General features: G+C 30.0%; 1 protein-coding gene across 1 annotated transcript in view; it reads left to right on the top strand.

The window, feature by feature from the left end:
- The window catches only part of LOC142333319 (diacylglycerol kinase eta), a 123,551-nt gene that overhangs the window by 82,441 nt on the left and 17,175 nt on the right, over nt 1-23,935 (top strand). The window contains exons 15-21 of the mRNA XM_075380340.1: nt 2,367-3,077; nt 7,909-8,106; nt 9,742-9,844; nt 11,087-11,255; nt 16,671-16,771; nt 18,795-18,982; nt 21,512-21,618. Coding sequence (XP_075236455.1) covers nt 2,367-3,077; nt 7,909-8,106; nt 9,742-9,844; nt 11,087-11,255; nt 16,671-16,771; nt 18,795-18,982; nt 21,512-21,618 — 1,577 coding nt within the window. The remainder of the gene's footprint in view (nt 1-2,366; nt 3,078-7,908; nt 8,107-9,741; nt 9,845-11,086; nt 11,256-16,670; nt 16,772-18,794; nt 18,983-21,511; nt 21,619-23,935) is intronic.

Here is a 23,935-nt window from a genome sequence, read left to right as displayed (position 1 = left end):
TCGGTAATTGTTTTCCCAACTCAAGGCTTATATTATTTGCTGTAAAAAGGTTCTTCTTTTTGTTAAAGGTATTCTTTGCTTGTTGTGTTCTACTCGCTATTTCTTTGTCGCTTCTTTCATCACGTGTTATTTTACTTCCCAAATATTAAAATTCTTATGCTTCCTGAATAGTCTCACCTTTCAGTTTGTTTATTGTTCTGTTCTTAGTGCGTACTAGTATTTTGGTTTTACAACTGTTAATGCAAATGTGAAATTCTTCTTTCATACCCTATCCATAACAGTTAAAATTCATTGCAAGTCCTCTTCGCTTTCTGCAATTACAGCTATATTGTCTGCAAATCTTTAACACGTCAACTCTTTCTCCCTGAATTTTTACACCTACATTTCCTCTCTATCAATGGCCTCTTGTATATATAAGTTGAACAAATTTGGAGACAATGTACAGCCCTGTCGCACTCCTTTTTTTAATTTTTGCTTCTTCTTTTTTTGTTTCTATAGATAATTATTCCCACTTCATTCTGATGAATGCTATAAATAATTCCTTGTAGCTAATACCTGTCCAATTCAATAGATGGAACAAAACGCTCCAGTTTACAGAATCGAATGTTTTTTCAGGTCTACAAGCGATATGAAAGTAGTTTTACCTTTCTTCAGTTCTTTCTCTACTACTTCCGTCAATGCTTAAATTGCTTCTCTTGTTCCTACCCTCTTTCTAAATCCAATTGGTCTTCTGTTAACAACCCTTCTATTTTCTTTTCTATTCTCTTTTGCATAATTTTAGTTATTATCTTTGATGCATGACTTACTAGGATCTATGTTCTATATTGCTCCCATGATTGGGCATTTACTTTCTTTGGTGCGGTACTATAATACATTTTATAAAATCACAGGGTAATTGCCCAGTTTCATAAATGCTACAGACCAACTTATATAAGTCTTTCAGCCTTAATGTTCTCAAAATCTAACGGTATTTTAAATCATCTATGATATCACCTTGATTATATTTTTTACCTTCAATTTATGTATTACAGCTAATATACATGATTTTACAAGCTTTTTAAGTTGTTAATTTTAATAATCTCCAAGCAGTTTTTAGTATTTGATCGTTGTACACTAGATATAGGTGACAGGTACTGTATAAGTCAGTAAAATACATCACCCATTAGTCAATAATAGTAGTTACATTTCTGGGATTAACTACCTGAAAATTGAACTGTGTTACAACTGTTAATGAAATCATGGTTGATGTATTTTACAGTTATACAGGACTTGTGAAGATTTTTATTAGGAATCTCTTATTTTTTTTCATAATGCATTTGCATGGAAATGTTCACATTTTTAATTTGTTAATTAACATGATTAACATTTAGGCCAATCAAATTGGATTTTTACGTGCCAAAATTAACTTCCGTTAGGTAAGACATGTAAAAAATAGGGAAAATTCCATAGAATTCAATATCTATTTTTCCACCCTCTCATTTTTCTGCATCATTTTTAAAATCGTGCCCAAAGCTGGTGGAAAACAGTTTTTTCGTTTTAAAGAAAAACTAGATTTTTACAAAAAAAGTTTTAAATAAATGTTGTAAAACTTTTGAAAACAAAAAAGATTTAAGCTCTGCCTGATGTCAATTGACCAACAAATAAAATAGTTATTGCAAAAAAAAACCGCTAAAAATAAAGTTTTCTTCAATTCATTTCTTTAAAATGAAAAAAGAATTTTTGATGAAACTTCCAAACTATTGAATATTCTGCAAACGTCAAAAAAGGTACTTATTGTACTCACCAAGGAATACATATTCTTGAAGTTTCGCCAAAAATTCTTTTTTCATTTTAAAGATGTGTATAATTGAAGAAAACGGTTTTTTTTGTAATAACTAATTTATTTATTGATCAATTGACATCGGGCAGGGTTTAAAATTTTGGTTTCACAATGTACTACAACTTTAATTTAAAACTTTTATTTGTAAAATGTCTAGTTTTTCTTTAAAACGAAAAAACTATTTTCCACCAACTTTGGGCGCCATTTTGAAAATTATGCAGAAAGATGAGAGATTGGAGAAGTATTTGATTCAATTCTACAGAATTTTTTTTTTCTTACATGTCTTACCCAACGGAAGTTAATTTTGGCAAAAAAAATGTGGTATTTTAGACAATTTGATTGGCCTAATTTAACAATGACTAATCTGATAGTAAATTTTTAAATTCTGATATATTATTCAGGTTTTTTAAAGGAGCTTCAACAAATGATTTATTGTGGATGTAATATATATATATATATATATATTATTAATTTACATGTATGTGTATTTTAAGTAATTTCTTATAATTTTTAAATTTCTATTTAAAAAATAATTTTTCATTCTCAGATACAGTTGAACAGAAACTACAACATTTACCGCCGGCACAAGAACATGAAGAACCTGCTGTTCCTGACAATGATGTCGATGCAACGAACTTAATTTCAACGTCCCCTGAAGATGAAGATGATGAAGATTTAATTAATGAACTTGGTATATTATTAAATGAATCGACTAGAAGGCAGTGTAGTATCGCTCATTTTGTTGAAGGTAATGATATCGCAAGGCGTTCGATTAAATGTCGTCACCAAAGACCTGATTTTGATCCGTTAGACTGTGAACCAGAAGTTAAAATTAAAGATACATCTTCATATGTAACCGGTGTAAACATAACGGATGATTTGAGTATACCTCAGATACAGATACATTCATCTGATAGTGATAATATAGGAATATGTGGTAGTAGTGATTTAGTTAGAGATTCCTGTAGTAATGTACTTCCTGATTTAATTAACGTTAAGATTTATGAATCTAATAAAAATTTATCACCTTTTAATTTATCACCAAGACCTAGTTTAGCTTCATCAGAAGTAGATGATGAAGAGCTTGTTCGACTACATCATCATCGTCACGTGTTGACTAGAAGTGAAACTGTTACTAGTGAAATGATCGGACCAACTGTTATTATTAATCCACCATCACCACCTGCTGATAATATTGATGATAAACAGGATGATATTATTGACGACAGAAGACTCAGTTATGTTTATTGCCGTAAATGTAAGTATTTTTTACAGATTCTTTATTTTAATATTTACAGTTTTTTAATTATTTTTTTTTTATGTTTTATATTTACCTAGGGTGTTTTAATCATTTCAGTGATGCCAGAAAATGAACTTTCATTACCTGATAATTGTGTTTTTTTGCTTTGTGTAACTGTTTAATATTTACACACACTCGCACACAAATATGCGCCCGCACAAATATATATGCGTTGTGTCTATAAAATAATAGTGGTGTTTTAAATTGTTATAGCTTCAGAAAAAAGCATTGTAGAGATATATTAAATCAAAGAAAAACACTCCAAGTTTCTTACCTGTTCAGTAAATTTCGATATGTCCCTGCAGATGTCAAAATGATATTCTGTTTCTTCTCGTACATGGCAGTGAACATCCAATATGTTAAAAGAAACAGCTTCAGTGATCCTTTTTTTTAAACAGACCAGATTTTGAACTTGAACGGAATACGCTTTTGTTTTTACATGACCCCAAAAATAGAAATCTATGGCGGTAAGGTCTAGAGACCACAACAGCCAGACAATCCATCCTTCTTGTTCGACCCATCGCTGAGGAAATGTTTTAAGAAAATCCCCTCTACCATTGTGACAAAATGTGAAGGAGCTCCGTCTAATTGGAAAATTGAATTTTCTGGTATTTTGGGCACTACATATCCAGGAAGATGTTCTTCATGATTGTTTTTCAGCAGAAAAGAAGGGACCAATAACTCGGTCTCATCCTATAGCGCACCACACATTTATTTTTTCAATGAAAAAGTGAATGCTTATGTTCAGTAATGGCATTTGGAGGTTCAGTATCCCATATATGAACATTATCCTGGATGTCCTCATCCAGTTGCTTCACCACTGAAAATGAACATGTTAAAAAAAAATCATCATCCTGCTCTAACCTATCCAGATTGTCTACAGCAAAAAAAAACCATTTCACTTTGTCCTGTGGATAAAGTTGTTTTAACACCTGAATTTTGTATGTAATGAAACGTAACTCTCTTTTTAACACATTGTGAGCAGTTGTTCACAATAAAAAAAGAATAAAGAATAATATCCAACTGTCTAGAACTGTACTGATTTCTTCAGGCTACACAAGAAACTTGTTTACATTGCTTCAATCATTTCATTAGATACTTGATGGCTGTCCTGAACTTCTTTGCTTCAGCAGACTACCTGTTTTTTCAGTTGTTTGTCCCATCGCTAAATGTTATTTTCATGCGAAGGGCCTTCATTGTACACACAACAGTATTCACATGTGATCGACTCAAACATAGCAAGTCACAATACACTCCAACCTTCCTCCGCACCGCAAACATGAAGACTACATGCAAGTGCTGCTAGCATATACTGGAAACGCAATGCACATGCGCTCGCTGGCTTTCTCACACATTAACTTGGATTGTTTCTCTTTCATTTAATGTACAGTTCATCTCTCTACAATTCTTTGTTTCAGTGCTATAACCGTTTAAAACCCCATTCCTTTGTTATGGACATACTGTATAATGATCCAGTTATAAAAAATTTATTGAAAACTGTATTGTGACTTTTAATGCACGAGTTAAATAAAAACAAAACACATTCACATTAGTTTAATTTGATATTATGTCTGTCTTTCTTTTAATACCGCTACTAATAACACTAATGCTGGCCACTACGCTCACTATCATGATCTTATTGAAAATTGTCAAGAATAATGCTTCTGTTGATATCCCAACCAATTCTCTTAAGTTTCCAAAACTTTTAAAACGAATTTCTTCATCTACCCGATCAATTTCTTGTAAGTCAATAAAGAAAGCTTAAAACATTTTCTGGTATCTATTATAAAACTGGTATCTCTTACCGGTTGATACCGGTTATCAACTGGTATTTTGTAAAGGATTTTGCCTTAAGGTGAGTTAAATTGGGAGCGACATAGATGGTTGCTAGGAATGGGAAAGAAAAACATTTTGTCTGCTGTGTGTTTTCCCAGTAGTTTTTCATATTTAATTAAAATTATAATTTACTCTGCAAATGTTATATTTTTCAACTGAACATAAGAATTAAATAATATTAACCGTTATTAATTAATAAATTTGATCAGTAAGATGGTGTTATAATCTGCTGATAGGCTAACATAAAAAATCTTATCTAGTCATAAATATCCCATCACCACATCCTTCAAATTTAAATTCTGAAAAACGTGTGGGAAATAAACATTAGACAGAATTTTGGAATTTTTTTTTTAAATCGCATTAAAAGTAATTTTTTAGCCATCATATTAGTGAAATTATAATTTTGAACTCTTGTATTGTTTTCATTGTCTTCTAATGGGTGTTATAAAAAGGATGTAATCCTTAGAATTGAGGAGGTTATTAGTTAAACATATAATATTCAGGTAAATCTTACGTTTATTTATCAGATGACAACTCTGTATTCAGGGTTAGAGTATTTAACTTGCTCATCCAGAAAATGTTTTAGAAAGTTATCTTCATAGATTGATTTTCAATGTTACAAAAAAATTGCATGCTTTCTGTATCTATAGTCGTATGAACTGAAAGAACCGACCGTGAAAAAATGTTCTCATTGGTTTTAATATTTTATTGTGAAAACGGGAGTGTGAATAACGGGTTGCGTTTATTTTAGCGATGAGGGTTGGTTTCATTTGGATGGCTATTTGAAAAATCAAATCTGCTGAATATGGAGCGGTGAAAATTTTCAAAATTTCATAAACCAAACATTATACTGAAAAAATTGGTGTTGTGTGAAATCTATAATCACCAGATATTTTATTTTTTAAACTATTGTGAAGAAGTTTATCACGATATAATACAAACAATTTTATGCTGCGATAGGAGAAAAAAATGACACAAACTTTATTACAGCTAGCGCTACCTATCTTATCATATCATTAATGAAATGATAACCTTGTTACAAATAAATTTTTGGTCATTGCTTGGCTTCAGTAGACTGTCAGCAGATGTTTACAGATGTTATCCTGTGGGTTGTCAATGATAGTTTTCTTTAGGAATAGTTAAAAATTATAATATTTGAAAACGCTATTCATAGACTTGATGAAATGTTTAAATAACATTGTGGGTGAAATTCCAAACATTAATAAACAAAAAATTGGAAAAAAAAGCTGAAAATGTCATGAGCTGTATAAGAATATATATTTCAAGAGGAAATAATTTTTAACATTATTTTTTATTAAAGGTATATGTAATTTGAATATAATTGTTATTTGATTCGTATTTGGCGAAAAATAGTTCAAAAACACAAAAAAAATTGGGTTATGTCTTATTTTTTAAATACTTTGTGGGAGTGGATATGAAGTCCATTTTTCTGCAAATTTCAAATTCTTGTTATCCTAATAGGTAGCTGGAAATGATTTGAACGTAGTAGTTTATAAAAAAAATTCATCTAAGTTTAATTTTCATTGAAATTTTATTCGAACCTCACATTTAATAGTATACTTTGGCACTTAAGATTGAATTGACAGTAGTTTATCAGGACAGGTTGATCTGTGGTCAAAAAGGATCAACTACTATTATAATTATAATTATAGTTATAATTAACTATTATTATAATTTGGCTTATTGTTTTCATGAACTATTATAACCTTGAATTGCAATTAATATTTAATACTATCTATGTATTATACAGCAGCTGTTGACACCACAGAGGTCATGCAAGTATGACCAAATGACTAAGGTATTAGTCAAGTATATTCCTGTAGAGGGCGTGCTACAAATTTTCAGACGCGTGTGTTTAGTGATAATGAAAACAAGTTTTTGACATTTTCTGAAAAATGGATGAATTAAAATTTAAAGTCTTATAAAGTATTTTTTTTTAATACAATCCCAATGAAGATAAAAAAAAAGTTATTTCCATTTTAAAGGATTCTTCACCTTTGTTTTTGATAATTAAAAAGTGGGCCTGCTGAATTTCAATGTGTTCATTCATCCATTCAACATGGGTGATTGCTTGGGATGTCCAAAACTATTATAATTATAATCATCATAAAAATCTACAAAGCCATCATATTGAATGATTGTCGACTGAAAACCACGGACTTGCTAACATTGCAAACATTTTGATAGACTGTTTCCAGAACATTTTAAATGATCATTTGTGTATGAGAAAGCTTTCTGGTAGATTGGTATTGCATTTGTTTTCAGTTAACCTAAAATACATATAACTAAACATTACTTGAAAGTGTTTAGACTTGTGTGATTCGGTTAAGTGTGTTTCTTTGACATTTTATAACAATAGATGAAATACGGATTCACCATTACACGCCAGATACCAAACTGGATGGGAGCATGTAAAAGTACAACGAAAAAAAAAAACCATATCACATGCTGGAAAAGTTGCAGCTATCTTTTTTTTGAAGGCATCTCCTGGTATGGTGCTCATAGCCAACCTAGTAAAAACACTTTTACCTAGCCTGCATACACTTTTCAGGTTGTTGCTGCAAAATATACACTTCAAAGAGCTTTCTTGTACATCAGATTTGGCTCTCGGCGATTACTTTCTTTTTCCAAATGTAAAGAAATGGGTTGTTGGATGAACTTCAAATGATAAGACAACCATTTATTTTGAATAGTTGATTGATTACACTGAGGGTAATTAAACAGATGGAAAGTTGTTGGTCTAAATGTATTGAATTGAAAGGTGACGATTACATTGAAAAGTAAAAAAAGAATTTCAGAAAAATCTTGTTTTGTTTGTCAAGTCAAAAACATTTTGAGTAGTTTTTATTACTATATGAATTTAATTTTATAACATTTTAATTATAAATTATAATTATTAATAGTAGTATTTATACGTTGTTTATTTTAATAGTGTCAGCTGCATCTCCGTATTCAATGTTGCAATCATCACCTTTATCATCTCGTAGAATATCTAGTGCTTCATTAATGCATAGTGATTCATTGGACCAAGCTACGACTCCGACCAGCGTTGGTAGTCGTACACCTGATAATAAAAGTAGAAAGGGATTACCTATAATTAATCCATTAGTTAGATTACCAACATGGCCAAGTAAGTACAATTTAATTTTACATATTTAAAAATTATTAGTAAAAAGTTTGATTTCATCATCAGTATTCGCTGTAAGCTATTTTATTAGCTTAAGTATCTTTAATGAGATGTAAAATATGGAGTTACAAAGTTAGTAGCTTGTTCCTTCTCCCTTACCGTATATAATAAATATATATATATATACAGGTGCCCCACAAAGAAACGGAAAAACTTTCAGGACATATTCTATTGGTGAAAATAATGAAAAAATACAATAAACATAGGTCTGGAAGAGCTTCTCTTTGAGTTACAGCTAGCAAAAGATTTTGCCCTTATTTCAGCTCTTCTAATAAAAAGAAGCCTTACTATATTTTTTGGGACCCAGATTAAGGAGTAAAGTTGGTAGTTTCTTATATAATTTGAGCTGGTAAGTAGGATAAAACAGGTCCAAAGACTGTAACTCTACTAGTTTTTAAGATATATGATGTAAAACTCAAAATTCGGTGTCAAAAAACAATTTTTTTTTTTTAGGTTTTTAGTACAATAGCTTTGTTAAATGATTAATAAATGCAGAAGACTTAGTAACAAAATTTATAGAGAATTTAATTCTGAGAAAATTAATGTAAATACAGTCAATAAAGAGTAAATAAAAAATTGTGAAAATCAGTTTTTATTGAAGCAAATCAGACAAAAAATTGACAGAAAATCGTATTATTCTTTCTGTACCTAATAAACATTCTTTGGTGTGTCAGCATTTACGAACGAATGGATCATTTCCAAAATATTCATTTTCTGTTGAACACCAAGTAAATCATCATGTTAATGATGACTTGTACCAGGTGAATTTCATGTTGCACTGGTTTGTCTAAAGACAAAGTGTGGTGCATCCTACAGAAAGAAAATCTTTATCCTTTCTGCCTGCAGAAGGTTTAAGATTTGCTGCCAACTGATTACCTCCAGTGTTTAAATTTGTGTCATTGGCTTCTAGACAACGCTGATAACACTGAGAAGATAAATTCAATTTTATTTGAATGAAGCCACTTTTATGAGAAACAGAGTCTTCAATTCTAAATATAGTAATTTATGGAGTGAATTGGTCTGTGGAAACTGCTTTCCAACATAGATTTCACATTAATGTTTGGTGTGGCATTATTTATGACAAAATCCTGGGACCATTTGTTTTCAATGAAAACCTTATAAGAGATGTGTACGTTTATTTCTTAAAAAATAATTTGCTGGCTATTGGAGAATGCACCTTTACACCAAAAATACATTTGCAGAAGTCTATAGTGAATGCGACAGCAAGTTAAGTTAAAACACCGATGGAAATGTCTACCGAGGTCTTTGCATTGGTGCCATTCTGACAGAGGCCTAACTGATGACTGTAACATGTAATCAGAGTTAGAGGATCAATATGACAACCTCCGTAAAGCTCATCTACACTAGGCATGGAAGGGGAGGTGTGGTGACCGAAATCATCACAAGGAGGATGTTTTACCCCTCGGAGGGGTCAGGATGTTAAAGTAATATTTCAAAAATTCTCTGAAAATTTTAACATGCTGTTGTATTTTTACTGTAAGTTTTTTATATTATAATATATGCATGTATTTTTAATTATATCTATAGTATATAATTTGGTATGTATTTGCTTTTCAGATGTATCATCTAAAGGTGGGATGATTAGTAAAGCGTTATTAGCAAATGCAGATGCTCTTTGTGCACCAGCTGTTCCTTTAATGGATCCTCTAGAAACTGTTATGTCAGTATACATATTATTTTCTATCATAATTAATAAATACTATTTATCTATTAATCTGGACTTAAAGTAGTCTGTACTGATCCAAGCTGATTGTATGAAATTTCTAAAAGACAAAAAGAAGGGTTATTTTACAATTTCTATATATCAAATTTAATTATTAAAGATCAATGTTTTCACGGACTATAATGCATTACTGGAAGGAAACTAAATATTTTCTGAAAATAACTACTGTGGCAAACAAATTAATGCGAACACAGTACTTTTAAAAGAAAAAATGTTTATTAGTCAAACTTACTCATATTTAATAGTTTATGTCCCCTCTTTCGTTTTTGATTATCTCATTAATCCTCTTTGGCATTGAATCCACTAAGGTAGAACAATGATTTTTGATTTCTTCATCTTGAAACCAACCTGTACCACTAAACTAATAAAGTCAGTTTTTGTGCTACAATTCATTTTCCTGAGTCTTCTTTTTAGTTATGGGCCATCAATTTTCAATGGTATTCAGACGGAGGAGTTACCTGGCCACGAGAGCACTCAATTTTTTTTGGTTTTTGAAGAACTCTTTTGCTTTCTTTGATGTGTGACATGGTGCAAGGACTTGTTGGAAAATTAATTCTGGGTTCTTTTGCATAAGCGGGACTTTTTTTCTTTGACATATATTATTGTATTTGTCTGATTTCATCATTCCATCCACAGGCATAAGTGCTCCTGGCTCTTCATTTACAAAACATCTTTTTTGTCAGCTGTTTGGGAGCTTGTTGAAGGTGTGCTGGCGTAGTAGTTTTCTCATCTGCTGACTTACAAATCTAGGCTACTCTCTCCCCTTGGACAAAGAATTGAGTCTCGTCTGAAAAAAATTACTTTTTTTCACACCTCATTAGTCCATACTTTATGTTCCTTTGGCTGTTAAAATCTTTTTGTTTTTATAACTTGTGTCATGTTTATTCTGTTAATATTCATTTCATATATTATCCCTGTCATTTAATTTTTACTACAGATGATTTGAAAAACATTTTAGTGTTTAACATCATTTTTATTAGTTAATAGATAAGAGACTTCTCTGATCTTTAGTTTTTATTTATATTTTATTTTTAAATCAGTGATATGTGATTTTCATAATGTTATCCAGAAGATGAATTGTATTTTTAAAAAACATTTCATATTAATAATTATGTAAACCTCGCTTTAAGTATATATTTGATGTTTTAATATGAAAATAATGTTAATTTTTTTTTTCAGGGAGGGCTATATTGAACGTTGCGTGATGAATAATTATTTTGGTATAGGTATTGATGCAAAAATATCATTAGATTTTCATATGAAACGTGAAGAGCATCCTGAAAAATGTAGATCAAGAGCACGAAATTATATTTGGTATGGTGTATTAGGCAGTAAAGAGTTCCTTCATGTAAGTAAAATCATTTTCTTGCTTAATTTTCTTTTCTTTTTTTTCCGTTAACATAATACTTGCTGTTACTTACGTTTTTACCAAACACATAAGTAGAGGTTGTAAGAGATCTCCATCTTTGTTTAACAAGCAATTATTCTCAAGTTACTGCATTCTTTTTTTTTGTGCCAGTATCTGTCTTTTACTTAAATTCCCTTTTCCCCATATCATTATTAACATCTTGTTCAACAAATATTTTTCGGTAATACAGAGCTAACTATTTATACACAGAAAGAAGAAACTTTACCTAGATCTATAGTACCGTTTTAACTAATGGGCTTTATCTTATAATCACCTTAAAATGTTCTAATCTTACAGAAAATAGTAATGCACATTTGTTAAAAAACTGGTAGTTTACTCTAGTGGTGAAATAGTGTACAAGCTGCGATAAAAAAATATCTAGAATTTTTTAATTTCCCAGGTTGTATAAAGCCAATTGTCACAGTCATTTTTTTATGTTGGTATACTTGTCCTTAACATATGTTTATATTGGTACCATATTGGATGCTTTTGTTATTAGCTGCTGAAAAGGTTATGTTTTGGTAAGGTTGTCGATTTTTAACTTGTGGAAAAAATGGAAAAAGGATTTGCATTAAATTTTGATTTAAGAATGGAATAAACTGCAGCATCACTAAAAAGCTATATCTAATCATAAGCTTTTGGGTTTGCAGTAAAACCATAATATATTAAAAAATTGAATGTAATGAAAAAACAGGAGGTCATTCTGAAAAAAATAAAAAGAAAGCCCCGCTACATGCTATATTGTAGTAATCTATCTTTTTTTCTTCTTTAATTAACATTATTTTATTTACTACATTTACATTTTATTTAATGCTTTTATTACATATTCGAATCCTATGTAGTATATCTTTAAACGCAAATCCTTTTCTTTATGTTAAGAATATCATATATGTGTATATATATAAGACTCATATTTCTCTGTATTGTAAAGCCATTACATTATATGTAATGGCATACAAATATAAATAAATAACTTAAACCACTGGGTTGGTGTAGTGGTGAATGCGTCTTTCCAAATCAGCTGATTTGGAAGTCAAGAGTTCCAGCGTTCAAGTCCTAGTAAAGCCAGTTATTTTTAGACGGATTTGAATACTAGATCGTGGATACCGGTGGTTGGGTTTCAATTAACCACACATCTCAGGAATGGTCGAACTGAGAATGCACAAGACTACACTTCATTCACACTCGTTACATATCATCCTCATTCATCCTCTGAAGTATTATCTAAATGGTAGTTACCGGAGGCTAAACAGGAAAAAGAAAGAAAGGCTATTTTGATAACCCAATGCGTTTGTCTAGTTGTGAACGCAACTTCCCAAATCAGCTGATTTGGAAGTCGAGAGTTCCAGCGTTCAACTCTTAGTAAAGCCAGTTATTTTTACACGGATTTGAATACTAGATCGTGGATAACGGTGTTCTTTGGTGGTCAGGTTTCAATTAACCACACATCTCAGGAACGGTTGAACTGAGAATGTACAAGACTACACTTCATTTATACTCTTACATATCATCCTCATTCATGCTCTGAGTATTATCTGAATGGTAGTTACCGGAGGCTAAACAGGAAAAAGCAAAAAATAAATAACTTGATCCACCAAGTACAGAATAAAATTAAATGTAGTAGGATAGGATGACGTTTAACTTACATCATTATTTATACACAAGAGTACTTTTACGATTTTTTCACATCGTCAGTTAATCCAATCTTTTAATTGTACATGTAAAATCACATATTATAAATACACAACATTAACAAAATATAATAAAACAAAAACAAAATTTGTTAAAAATTTGGATATAAACTTTAAAATCAGTTCAAATCAAAATGGAATTAAATTTTTTTTTTTCTTTTATTAAGATTTAAAATCAAAATTAAAAGTTAAAATTAATATTAAAAGTTAAACTTTTGTATAAAATTCTTTATATGGAATTTTTAACTTTTAATTTTAATTTTAATTATAACTTTTAATTTAAAAAAGTTTTTAATTTTAATTATATTCTGATTCGTATTGATTTTAAAGTTTATTTCCAAAGTTTTAAAAAAGAAAAAAAAATATATATATTGAAACGCATCAAAGTACTCTGGTAATCCACTTTCTATTATTCCACTCTTTATTAATCCATTGTCTATTATTCAAATCTGTATAAAAGCAACTAACTTTTACTTGGATTTGAACCTCACAACCTTCAACTTCTAAAATCGATTGTTAAACAAGTAATTTTTTTAAATTAATTTAAAATCCTTTTTTACTATTGTGCTTAAAATTTGCTAAACAAATTTAAATTAGCATAAATATGTTACTTAATCTCATTCATTTTAAAAGAAAAAAATAAATAACTGTATTCATTTTTACTGAACGCTTTCCATCAGTAACTCAATTTTGAGCAAAGAAATAATATTAAAAAATTTTGAATCAACTTTTTTTTTCTAGAAGAGGTTCCTGTTAGTCTATTCCACTGGCCAATACTGCATTAGTTTTTATTTTATTTCTTTCTGTTTTCATATCACAATTATGTTTCCCATCGAATCAGTTGATTTCATCTTAACCAATATGATTTCTGTGATGTTTAATCAGTTTCTAATTGTGGTTAGATATTATTCATACGACATGAAGAACAATTTACACTTTTGTTGTTATTTATCTGTAATTAAAAAACTACAGAAATTATAAGTATTGTTTTAGAAACTACGTTATTGTCCACAATCATTAATTTATAATCATGCACAGGGTAGTTTAAAAGGAAAGCAAAATAAATTATAATTAAAACTTCGTTGTGACCATTCTTTTGTTTATATGTTACAGTCTCTATCACAGGTAGACATTAAAACATTAAAACAAAAGTAACATTTGCTTTTTAATGCAATTTACTTCATTGATTTTTAATATGCAGAGTTTTTCAAAATTGAGAAAAGATTGAATTGAGTAGTTACAAGGAATTTTTTCCCGATAACATTTACATACATTTGATAACATTTTTTAACCAGTAATTAATTGTTTTTATAACATTTAAGTGATGCATAACACTGCATTTTGGAAGTAAAGCATTTTTTAAAAATTGCTAGTTTTGTGTCTGCATATTAACTATTTCAATGATATAATGCCATCAGCCTGTGGCAGTTAATACTGGATACAGAGTCATAAAAAAATTATTTTTCTGCAATGTTTAAGAAGCCTATCCTGTAAACAAAGGAATGTATGTATACTTGAAAATGTGGACACTGTTTGTGTATCACAAACAGTGTTTGTGTATCACAAACAGTGTGATACTAGAAACCCTAAACTGTTTGTTGCTATTTAGGTTGTAGGTAGTGTGATTGTCGTACACCAGTATTTAAAGGAATCTTCATACAAGGGACGCTCAATAAAAAATTTACAAGACAAATTGATGCACAGAAAAAATGATTTATTCAATGATAATGAAACTTATACTACTCTTTAACATAGTCTCCAGCAATATTTAGACATTCATCCCACAATTCTGTGAACTTTCTGATTCCCACAGCATAGAAGTCTTTACTTTGCTGTTTGAACCATTCATGTACCGCTTTGTTGTCATAAACTTCTTGCTGCATAAGAAGTCTTTGAGCAGGCTGAACAAATGAAAATCAAATAGGGCAAGATCTGGGTTGTAAGGAGGATGTGATAACACCCCAACCCAGCTTCTCGAGCATTTCCGTGTTTTCTGAGCGATATGGGAAGCGGGGAATCACACCTTGTTAGAGAGCACTCTAATGTTTTTGCCTTGTCGCAGGTGTCACTTTCTGTTGGAGCACGTTAGAATAGTACTCACTGTTCACAGTTCGTTGTTCTTCCAAATAGTGACTAAAAATTGGGCCTTGCAAGTCCCAGAAGACTGTCAACAATGATTTACCGGCTGATGTGTGAGTTTTGAATTCTTTTTGGTGGGTGAATCCAGATGTTTCTACTCAAGAATTTACCATTTTGGCTAAAAATGGTGTTTCCACATTTCCTCACGGGTTATTATACATTCTAGAAAGTGATTACCTTCTGCTTCAAGCTGTTCTTTGAGCGCAGAACATATGCGAATCCGGGGTTTACATGGGCTTGAATCAACTACCTTGGAACCCATCTTGAGCAGATTTTGCAATAATTCACCACATCATGAATGACTGAATGTGTGGTTCCAACACTGATATAACACTAGTAATTTGGGAAATTTTGACTTACCTCTCTTTGTGAATAAGATTATTTATGTGGTTTTGCAGTGGAGTAGTCGAAATTTCAACTGGTCTTCCAGAGCTATGGAGATCAGTCACAATTGTTCTGCCCAAATTAAACACTGTTGTTGTGGTTTAAACACTTTTCACCATACTATTTCAACATTCTTGAGTAAATTTCTCTGGTTTCACACCTTCTGATAGCAAAAATCTTATCACTGAACGTTGCTCCTCTGGAATACAAGTTTCAAGCAGAGCTGAAATTCTGAAATCAACAAAAGAGGTTATGTTTATATTAATTATGATTGAACAGCTGATTAAATGTGTTTGCAAAGTTGCCAACTTGACCATCAAAAGGTTTCATTGTTACTGAATGAACCTTTTTTTCTCTACATCAATTTGTCTTTTGTTAATTATTGACCATCTCTTTTAGATTTAAACATTATGAAATTCAAGTAGTGAGGTATTAAATGACACTGATGATGTGAATCATATAGGTTTTACTGTCAACTTTTGAATGTTACAAACAATAATGAATATGTAATAAATAGTATATTCATAAGTAATGCATCATATTTTCCACATTCATACATATATGTATGTGAAAATATATATATATATATATGTGTGTGTGTGTGTGTGTGTGTGTGTGTGTGTGTGTGTGTGTGTGTGTGTGTGTGTGAATAAGCAAAACTTTCTATATGAAGCAGCAACAATACTGATGAAATTCTTCAAGAATCATTGCACGGTAGTAAAGTCACACCATGAAGTGTACAATAGTTCTGTAATAATTGGTCCATATGTCTTTGAAAATAATGATAGAAATGAGGTTGTCATCATGTGAGAGCATATATCGTAATAATTGAAAAATTCTTGTTTCCCCAAATAATAACTAAACCTAATATCAGTCCAGACACAACAGTATGGATGAAATCATAAAAAGATAAAGATAAAAAAAAATCACAATACAAGGGATAAGGTCATTTTTCTCATGATACAACATAATTTAAAATAATTATTTATCTTTAGATAATAACATGCAAAATTTATAAGATTGTATGTTGCTTTTCACTTTGAGTGTTTCATTTTAAGTCGTTTAAATAATTTTCTCTCATTCTAAGTTTAGAATTTACTTACATATCATTTTTAATTAATTTTTGTTGTACTATTTTCAGAAAACTTATAAGAATTTAGAAAAAAGAGTCCAGTTATTCTGTGATGGTTATGAAATACCTCTTCCATCATTACAAGGAATTGTTGTGCTCAACATACCCAGGTAAGTTATTTATTTATTTATTTGACATGTTTTTGCTTATGGCTGGAATTAATTCCAGTCCATCAGTTTTCTATCATGCCAATATAATGATCTTGTTGTTTTTCTCGTGCAGTTGCTTATTGTTTTAGGAAAGGAGGTGTGCTTGACATATTGTATCATAAATAAATAAAGTACTTAGCCAGTAAACTAGCTAGACCCTATGCAAGTTCATTTTGAATATTTTTTTATTTCCTTCATAATTTTAGAAATTTGTGAGCATATTCCTTACAGAAATATGAACATATTACCTTGTTTTATATTATCTAAAAGAAATTTGATTTATTTCAGCTAATAAGTGCAAAGTCATTGAATTATAATCTACTTTTTGGATTCTGGGGGAAGATACTTAACTGATCTTCTGAAGGATTATAGATTGGATGAATGCTTGGAAGAAGCACTTCTTCAAATAAAATTGTTGATTTTGTTTAGCGATCCCTCAGTAAATTATGTTTTTCATTCATCCTTTTCCTTGGATTTTTATTTTTCTAATTGGTTTTTATATGAGTTTGATCATGGACCCGGGATTTATTATATTGTTGTGAGAATCTTATAAGTAGTACATCTTAGGGATTTATTTGGCTTGTTTGGTTCTGACCAATTGTACCGCCATTGACAGAAGCACTGATGTGTCTCTTTATATTTGGGGAATATATTTCTTGTTTCAACTTTTGGTTGAAAAGCCTATCAGACTATTTTTATTTTGCCTTATTATATAGCATTAAAAAGTCATGTCCCCATTAATTTAAAGACTCAAAAGAAGCGTCTGATAAAAAGAATAGGGGAATAAATCAATCTTTATTCTGATTGCAACATAAAAATTATTATATAAATAACATTAATATATCAATATTAAAAAAAATTTTAAATAAAAAATAGATGTGTTGAGTCCTTATTAACTTTTTAAATATAAACATGTGAAATAATTCTTAAGATAAAATATATATTAAAAATAAAAAATTACTATAAAATAATTCACAATTCAGAAGCTGTTATTAAAAATTATTTTGAGCGCATTTTTATGTTACGTTGAACAGGAGTTTTTTTTAATTTTAATTACTATTGTTTAAAAATTCATCAACATATTAATAATGTTTCCATAAAAAAATTCTTTTGATCATAGTTTAAATAAATTGGTGAGAAGAGTTTTCTGATAGTTTGGCATTTTATTAAAAATGACAATGAAAGATTATTAAGAACCTTTCTTGTAAGCTGACATATTATGTTGTACAAAAACAATTTCATTGTCTGGCTTGGTAAAGATGGATGTTATTATCTTTTAAGAATAAGTGACAATTTTTTTTTTTTTTTTTAGCAAAGATTGAACGTTCATGAATATTAACAAAAGGACAAATTAATGTTTTAATATTCTAAATATGTGTCTACAGGTTTCATACTTAATGGGCACAAAATAATAATAGTAGTCTATTTTTGTATATTAAAATTTGTTCTGACTTTTTAAGGGTGTCCCAAAAGATGACATTATACTTGGTATGCGAATTATATAGGCATAATAAATATATGAGAACTTAAATATATCAGTACATGAGAACTTGTCATCTGATGAAACACCCAATTTATGGGGAACAAAAATACTTATGTTATCATTAATGGAAATTTTATCCACTTAATCAGCAATGCCTGAGAAGTTCAGTATAAAATAAAAAGAAGAAATGATTAATCTGAATAGTGATTGCAAACTGTTAAACATTGACATAGTTTTTCCCTTGACCAATTGTATAGTTAGCATGAAATCAGGTTGGTATTTTTGTTCTCATTTAAGTACGTGGATGTGTGCATATGCATATTGTGTGTATATGTGTGTGTGTGTGTGTGTGTGTGTGTGTGCATGTGTGTATATATGTGTATGAAAGCACATGTGTGTAAGTCCACATATTTGTTAGCATATTTTTTGTTACATTTCATTAGATCTGTTTTTATTTTGTTTTTCAATAATATTATATCTTTTCTTATTATTTTTTTGCAGTTTTATGGGTGGTACAAATTTTTGGGGTGGTACTAAGGAAGATGATTTATTTTTGGCGCCTAGTATGGATGATAAAATATTGGAAGTAGTTGCGGTTTTTGGCTCAATGCAAATGGCTGCCTCTCGTATTATTAATTTACAACGACATCGTATTGCTCAATGTAGAACCGTACAGATTACTATTAGAGGTGATATATAATTATATTATATTCTTATTTTTTTTCTTTTAATTTTTCATGTGACCAACGGCCATCAATGATAGCAGGTACAGACAATTGCACAGACCCAAAATTCCAACCAAAGAAATGTGGACTGATATTCTAACAAGTTAGAAATGTACCAACACCATTGTAATGAATTATATGAATTATTATATAAAAAAGTATATTGTTATATTAAGTGAATTAATCTTTAAAAAATGTTATATAATGAAAACAACATTTGTGTAATTTAAATTCATAATTATAATTTATTGTAATATTTTATGTTAGAGCACCCCAAAATTACTTTGTTATTATAGAAATTGTGCTGTTAAAAAATACTTTGAAATAAATAAAGGATAAAAAAATCTTGTGAATTCTGATATAATTTTAATTCAGTTACAGGGGGCGTTTCATAATGTTCCTAGGAGTTACAGAAATTCAGTACAAAAAAAGTATTTCACTTACCTAAATGAAAGTTGTACGAGATGATGCAGAGACTCAAACAGTTTTTGTTAAAATCTATAAATGTTCAATATGTGCTCCTCTGGTGACACGGCACACATCAACACGAAGGTTTAGCTCTTGCCAAACTCATTCTAATATGTCATTTTCGATAGAGTTGATCGCATTAATTATGCGATCCTTTAGCTTAGCGATATTGTGCGGCATACAATGTGTATCAAGTAAAGATCATATTGAAATCCAAAATTATTAAATACAGAACAATTGTTACGCATGAAATTTTGACGGCGTGCGATTTGCATTTCTGCATGAACGATTCTTCTCGCCTGCGATTGTTCTGGAGTTACTCTCGCTCTTATAGCTGCCTGCTATAAGAACGAGAGATTGTCTTTCTAAACAAATTTGTGTTTGAATTGGCGTTTCAGCTGCTTTTAAGGTAGCTGGGCATTCAGCTTGCTCATCTAACCTTTCTTGTCTCTGAGAAGTTGTTTCACCAGCTCTCAAAGCACATTGTTGCCTCACTTGTTGTCGTCTTAGTTCTGTGTGAGCAGAAGATTCTTGAGTTCGAGCCACTTTTGCCGCCCGGGCCCGTGATGAATCCCTGGACAGGTTAAATTTGCGCTTCTGAGGCATTTTAGAAAAAAACAGAGTAAAAACTGAAAATAGCGTTAGAAGTAAAACAATAAACAGGCATCTAACCTCAAAAACTGGAAAAGTTTTAGTATCGCTTAGAAGTGACAGAAGAATAACAATAAATATAGAAGGATTCGAAACAGCAGAAGCACTATACTCAATTGAATAGTGACTTGACCGTCGGTATTACGGTGTTGGATCGCCACTTTATTTCATTTACTTACTTGAATGCCAGATGGCGTTGAATTTGGTCAAATTTTTTGTCGGACGATCATACCTACTGATATAAATTTTTTTACCCTCCTGAAAAAATATTGTTTTTTTTTTTTTACTAAAAAGTGTCCTATGTCCTTCGCAATACCTTTGAGAATATGTGTATGAAGTCTCATGGTGATCGGTTAAGCCGTTTCTACATGCAAGCGTAACAAACAAACATTTATATTAGTAAGCATTTATTTTTTTTAGAATTTATTTTCAACTGCTTGAAATAAGTAAATTAAAAATATGGGAACTCTATTAGCTAATCTAAAAATATAAAGTAATTTCTAGAGCAAGAAGCCAAAATTGTTCTAAATGATGACTCTGCCCGATTGTCTTCAAGGTTTCTTGAATAGTATTGAGAGGGAAACATCTCTACTAATCAGTGCATGCATATCACCTCTTTTTTTTATCCGTGGATAGTTAGTTGTACCAGAACTAGTGCAAGTCCAGCTTGTACTGACAAAAATGTTTAACTTAATGATTTCCAGCCAACTCATTCAATAAATGTTAGCAACATATAGGTAACTTGAGTATTTTGCTGTATTATCTGGTACGTTCTATTATCAAATTTTTAGAGATGATCTAACATAGGACACTTCTGAAAGCGGTATAGCTATTCTGAAGATTATGGATTGAGCCTTTGCCAGACTTATTTGGAATTAAATGACATTATTTTTTTTATGAACTTGATTACGTAGCACATCAAGCCCAACACGATGCATTTGTTATTTAACCTCTACAAGTGACACTTTCATCTGTTCAATAAAGTGACTTGTTGCATAATGAACACTATTACTCCTTCAAACAGCAATTCTGTTTAGTTTAATGCGCTTCAAATGTATTACAACCATAACAAAGACTGAGATAGAAAGAAATAACAAAATAAAATGGTTGTATACTTAAATATAGGAGTATTTATGACATTGAAATTGTTCTGTATTGCGTACACTATGCTTTGTTTGTGATGTCACCTTTCTCTCAAAATACAGTCGCAGTGCTTGAGTTTTCCTCCTTTTTTCATGAACCGATGTATTACATTCACAGACTTTCACTGATTATGTCATTTAAGTGCTGTTAAAGTATTATAGTTAAGTAACATTATTATATTTTTATCATTGCTGTTGTAAAATTTTTAGAGCTGATTTTTTTTTTTTAAAGGTAATAAGGGTGTGGCAGTACAGGTAGATGGAGAAGCTTGGGTACAACCTCCTGGTGTTATTCGAATAATTCATAAAAATAGAATGAAAATGCTCTGCAGAAATAGGGTAAATATTTTTAGTATGTATTTGTTTCAATTTCTGTGCGTCTAAGTAGTTACTTCACTAAGTTTTCCTTTATACATTATATCTTGGATTATATATATGTGTGTACAAATAAGCATAAAATTTCATCATTCTGACTTTTCTAATCTTAAGTGTTATTAATATTATAAAGAAAACATAAATTTTTAACTTCTGTATATTCAGTAAATTTATATTTAAATTTGATGAAATTTTTCAAAGAATCTGTTTTGAACAATTTCTCTATTAAAAAACTCTGTTTAAAATTATAGATATTTTTTAGTTGAATCTTTTTGGTGCAATGGCAAGTGTTTGTTGCTTTTTCAGTTACAGACTGACACTTTAGAAAATAAACATTATATATATATATTTTTTTTTACTGTTTATTGTTAATTTATTTTTAACAATGAAAGAATAACAAAGTGGCTCATAATGACCCAGAGTCTTTTTCGTGTGGGCATTATTTGTTGTAAAAGTACCTAATATTAAATGAAAATATAACAAAGTTTTAAAATACCACTATTGTAACAAAATTTTCTTTCTTAATTTTTTGTTGAATAAAGATGTAATAATTTATTGGTTTTTCAACTTTGTATAATTTCAATAATCCGAAATTTAAAAATGTTTATTCTCTACCTTTTTACTTCCTTGTACAAAGTAAAGGAAGTACTGTGTTTGTGAAAAATTTCAGATTTCAATGGAAATATCCATTTCACCATCCCTGAATCCATTTTACAAACCGTTTTCTGAACTATGTTTATATGAACTTTTTTTCTTATTTTTGGCCATAGAATCATCTCCCGAGAGATCATCATGCAATTTAGAATCATTCTTCTCATTTTTTATGAAATTATTCATTTGGAATCGTATTTATTCAATCTGAAATGCATTTGGAATCTTTTGTGCAATTTGGAATCACTAAAAGTATACAGAATGATTTTTGATTTTTTGAAAATTCAAATAATTCATTAACAGCTTGAACACTGTTTTAATAAAATTTAATTTATATTAGATGTAAACCATCAAAACACAGTAACTAGATAAGTTAAACTTACCATATTTCCAATAATCGATTTTCATGGTATCCCATACCTTCAGTTGGTATTTAATTCTGTAACAACATTAAAACATATTCTTTTAATTATTTGTTGTTTTATTCTAAACTGTTTTCTGTTTTTAAATTTTTAATTGTGTTATGAATGTATTTGTAAATTTTGCTGTCCATTACTGAAATGATTTCATTATAAAATCTTTCATACTACTTTCTTCAATTCCGTTATTGAAATCATTCTAGTACTGAACAGTAAAATTTACTTATACATTCTTAATACAATTCAAAATTTCTAAATAGAAAACAATTTAGAATAAAATGACAAATTATTGAAAGAATATATTTTAATGTAGTTGTAAAATTCGATACCAACTGAAGGTGTGAAAATCAATTATTGGAAATTAATATGATAAGTTTAACTTATCTAATTACTGTGTTTTGATGATTTATATTTCATATAATTATGTATATATAATTATATAAAGAGATTATGTTTATCATTGTGTCTTGAGGCAAGATTATCAAACAAAACTACTTTTATATTCCAAAAATTAGTGTATATAAAAATCTACTGAAACATACACCTGAATACATGCCGTAAAATTATCTTCTTCAATCAGTGATCTTTCTGTGTACAGGTGTACTTCCAATTAATAAATTACTGTACTTAAATGTCTAAATCATTTGGAATGTTCAATGCTTGTGATGTTAATTGAAGAATCCATCTGCTAACTTTGCATGTCACAAAATAAGGTCAAACATTTCTAGCTTGTTTAGGTTTTATTCTTCAGAGAACATTTTCAACATCCAGTCTGAACAATGGTCATATCAGTTTCATACTAATTCTTAAAACGTGTGGAGAATATCAAAGAAATTGATGGATTGATTGATTTTTATGATATTCCAGAAGTCTCCAGATTTAGTTCAGTTTTTTTGATTTGATGCAATAGTGAACGGCTGTACCCCTTGATCTTGTAAAGGGGGAACTGTTGCTTGTTTTATATATATGTATTGCCAGGCTAGAAACATACTAATTAAGAAACTATTAGGATGGAGATAAGGGTTAGTATCAAAATTCTATTAGTGTGAAATTTAACAGTTTTAGCTGGACTTCGAAGTACTGACCTCCTACATGGGATTGCTAACAGTAATCTGCCTCATTCAGTAGTCTCATCATTCTAACACACCAAAAAAGAGTCTTATCATCAACTTTTGTGTCAGACACATGTATCAAATTGCCATTGACTGCTA

This window comes from Lycorma delicatula, chromosome 12 (assembly GCF_047948215.1).
Source record: "Lycorma delicatula isolate Av1 chromosome 12, ASM4794821v1, whole genome shotgun sequence".
NCBI classification, from domain to species: Eukaryota; Metazoa; Arthropoda; class Insecta; order Hemiptera; family Fulgoridae; genus Lycorma; species Lycorma delicatula.
Note: the sequence above shows the minus strand (reverse complement) of the source record. Positions and strands in the feature narration are given on the sequence as shown.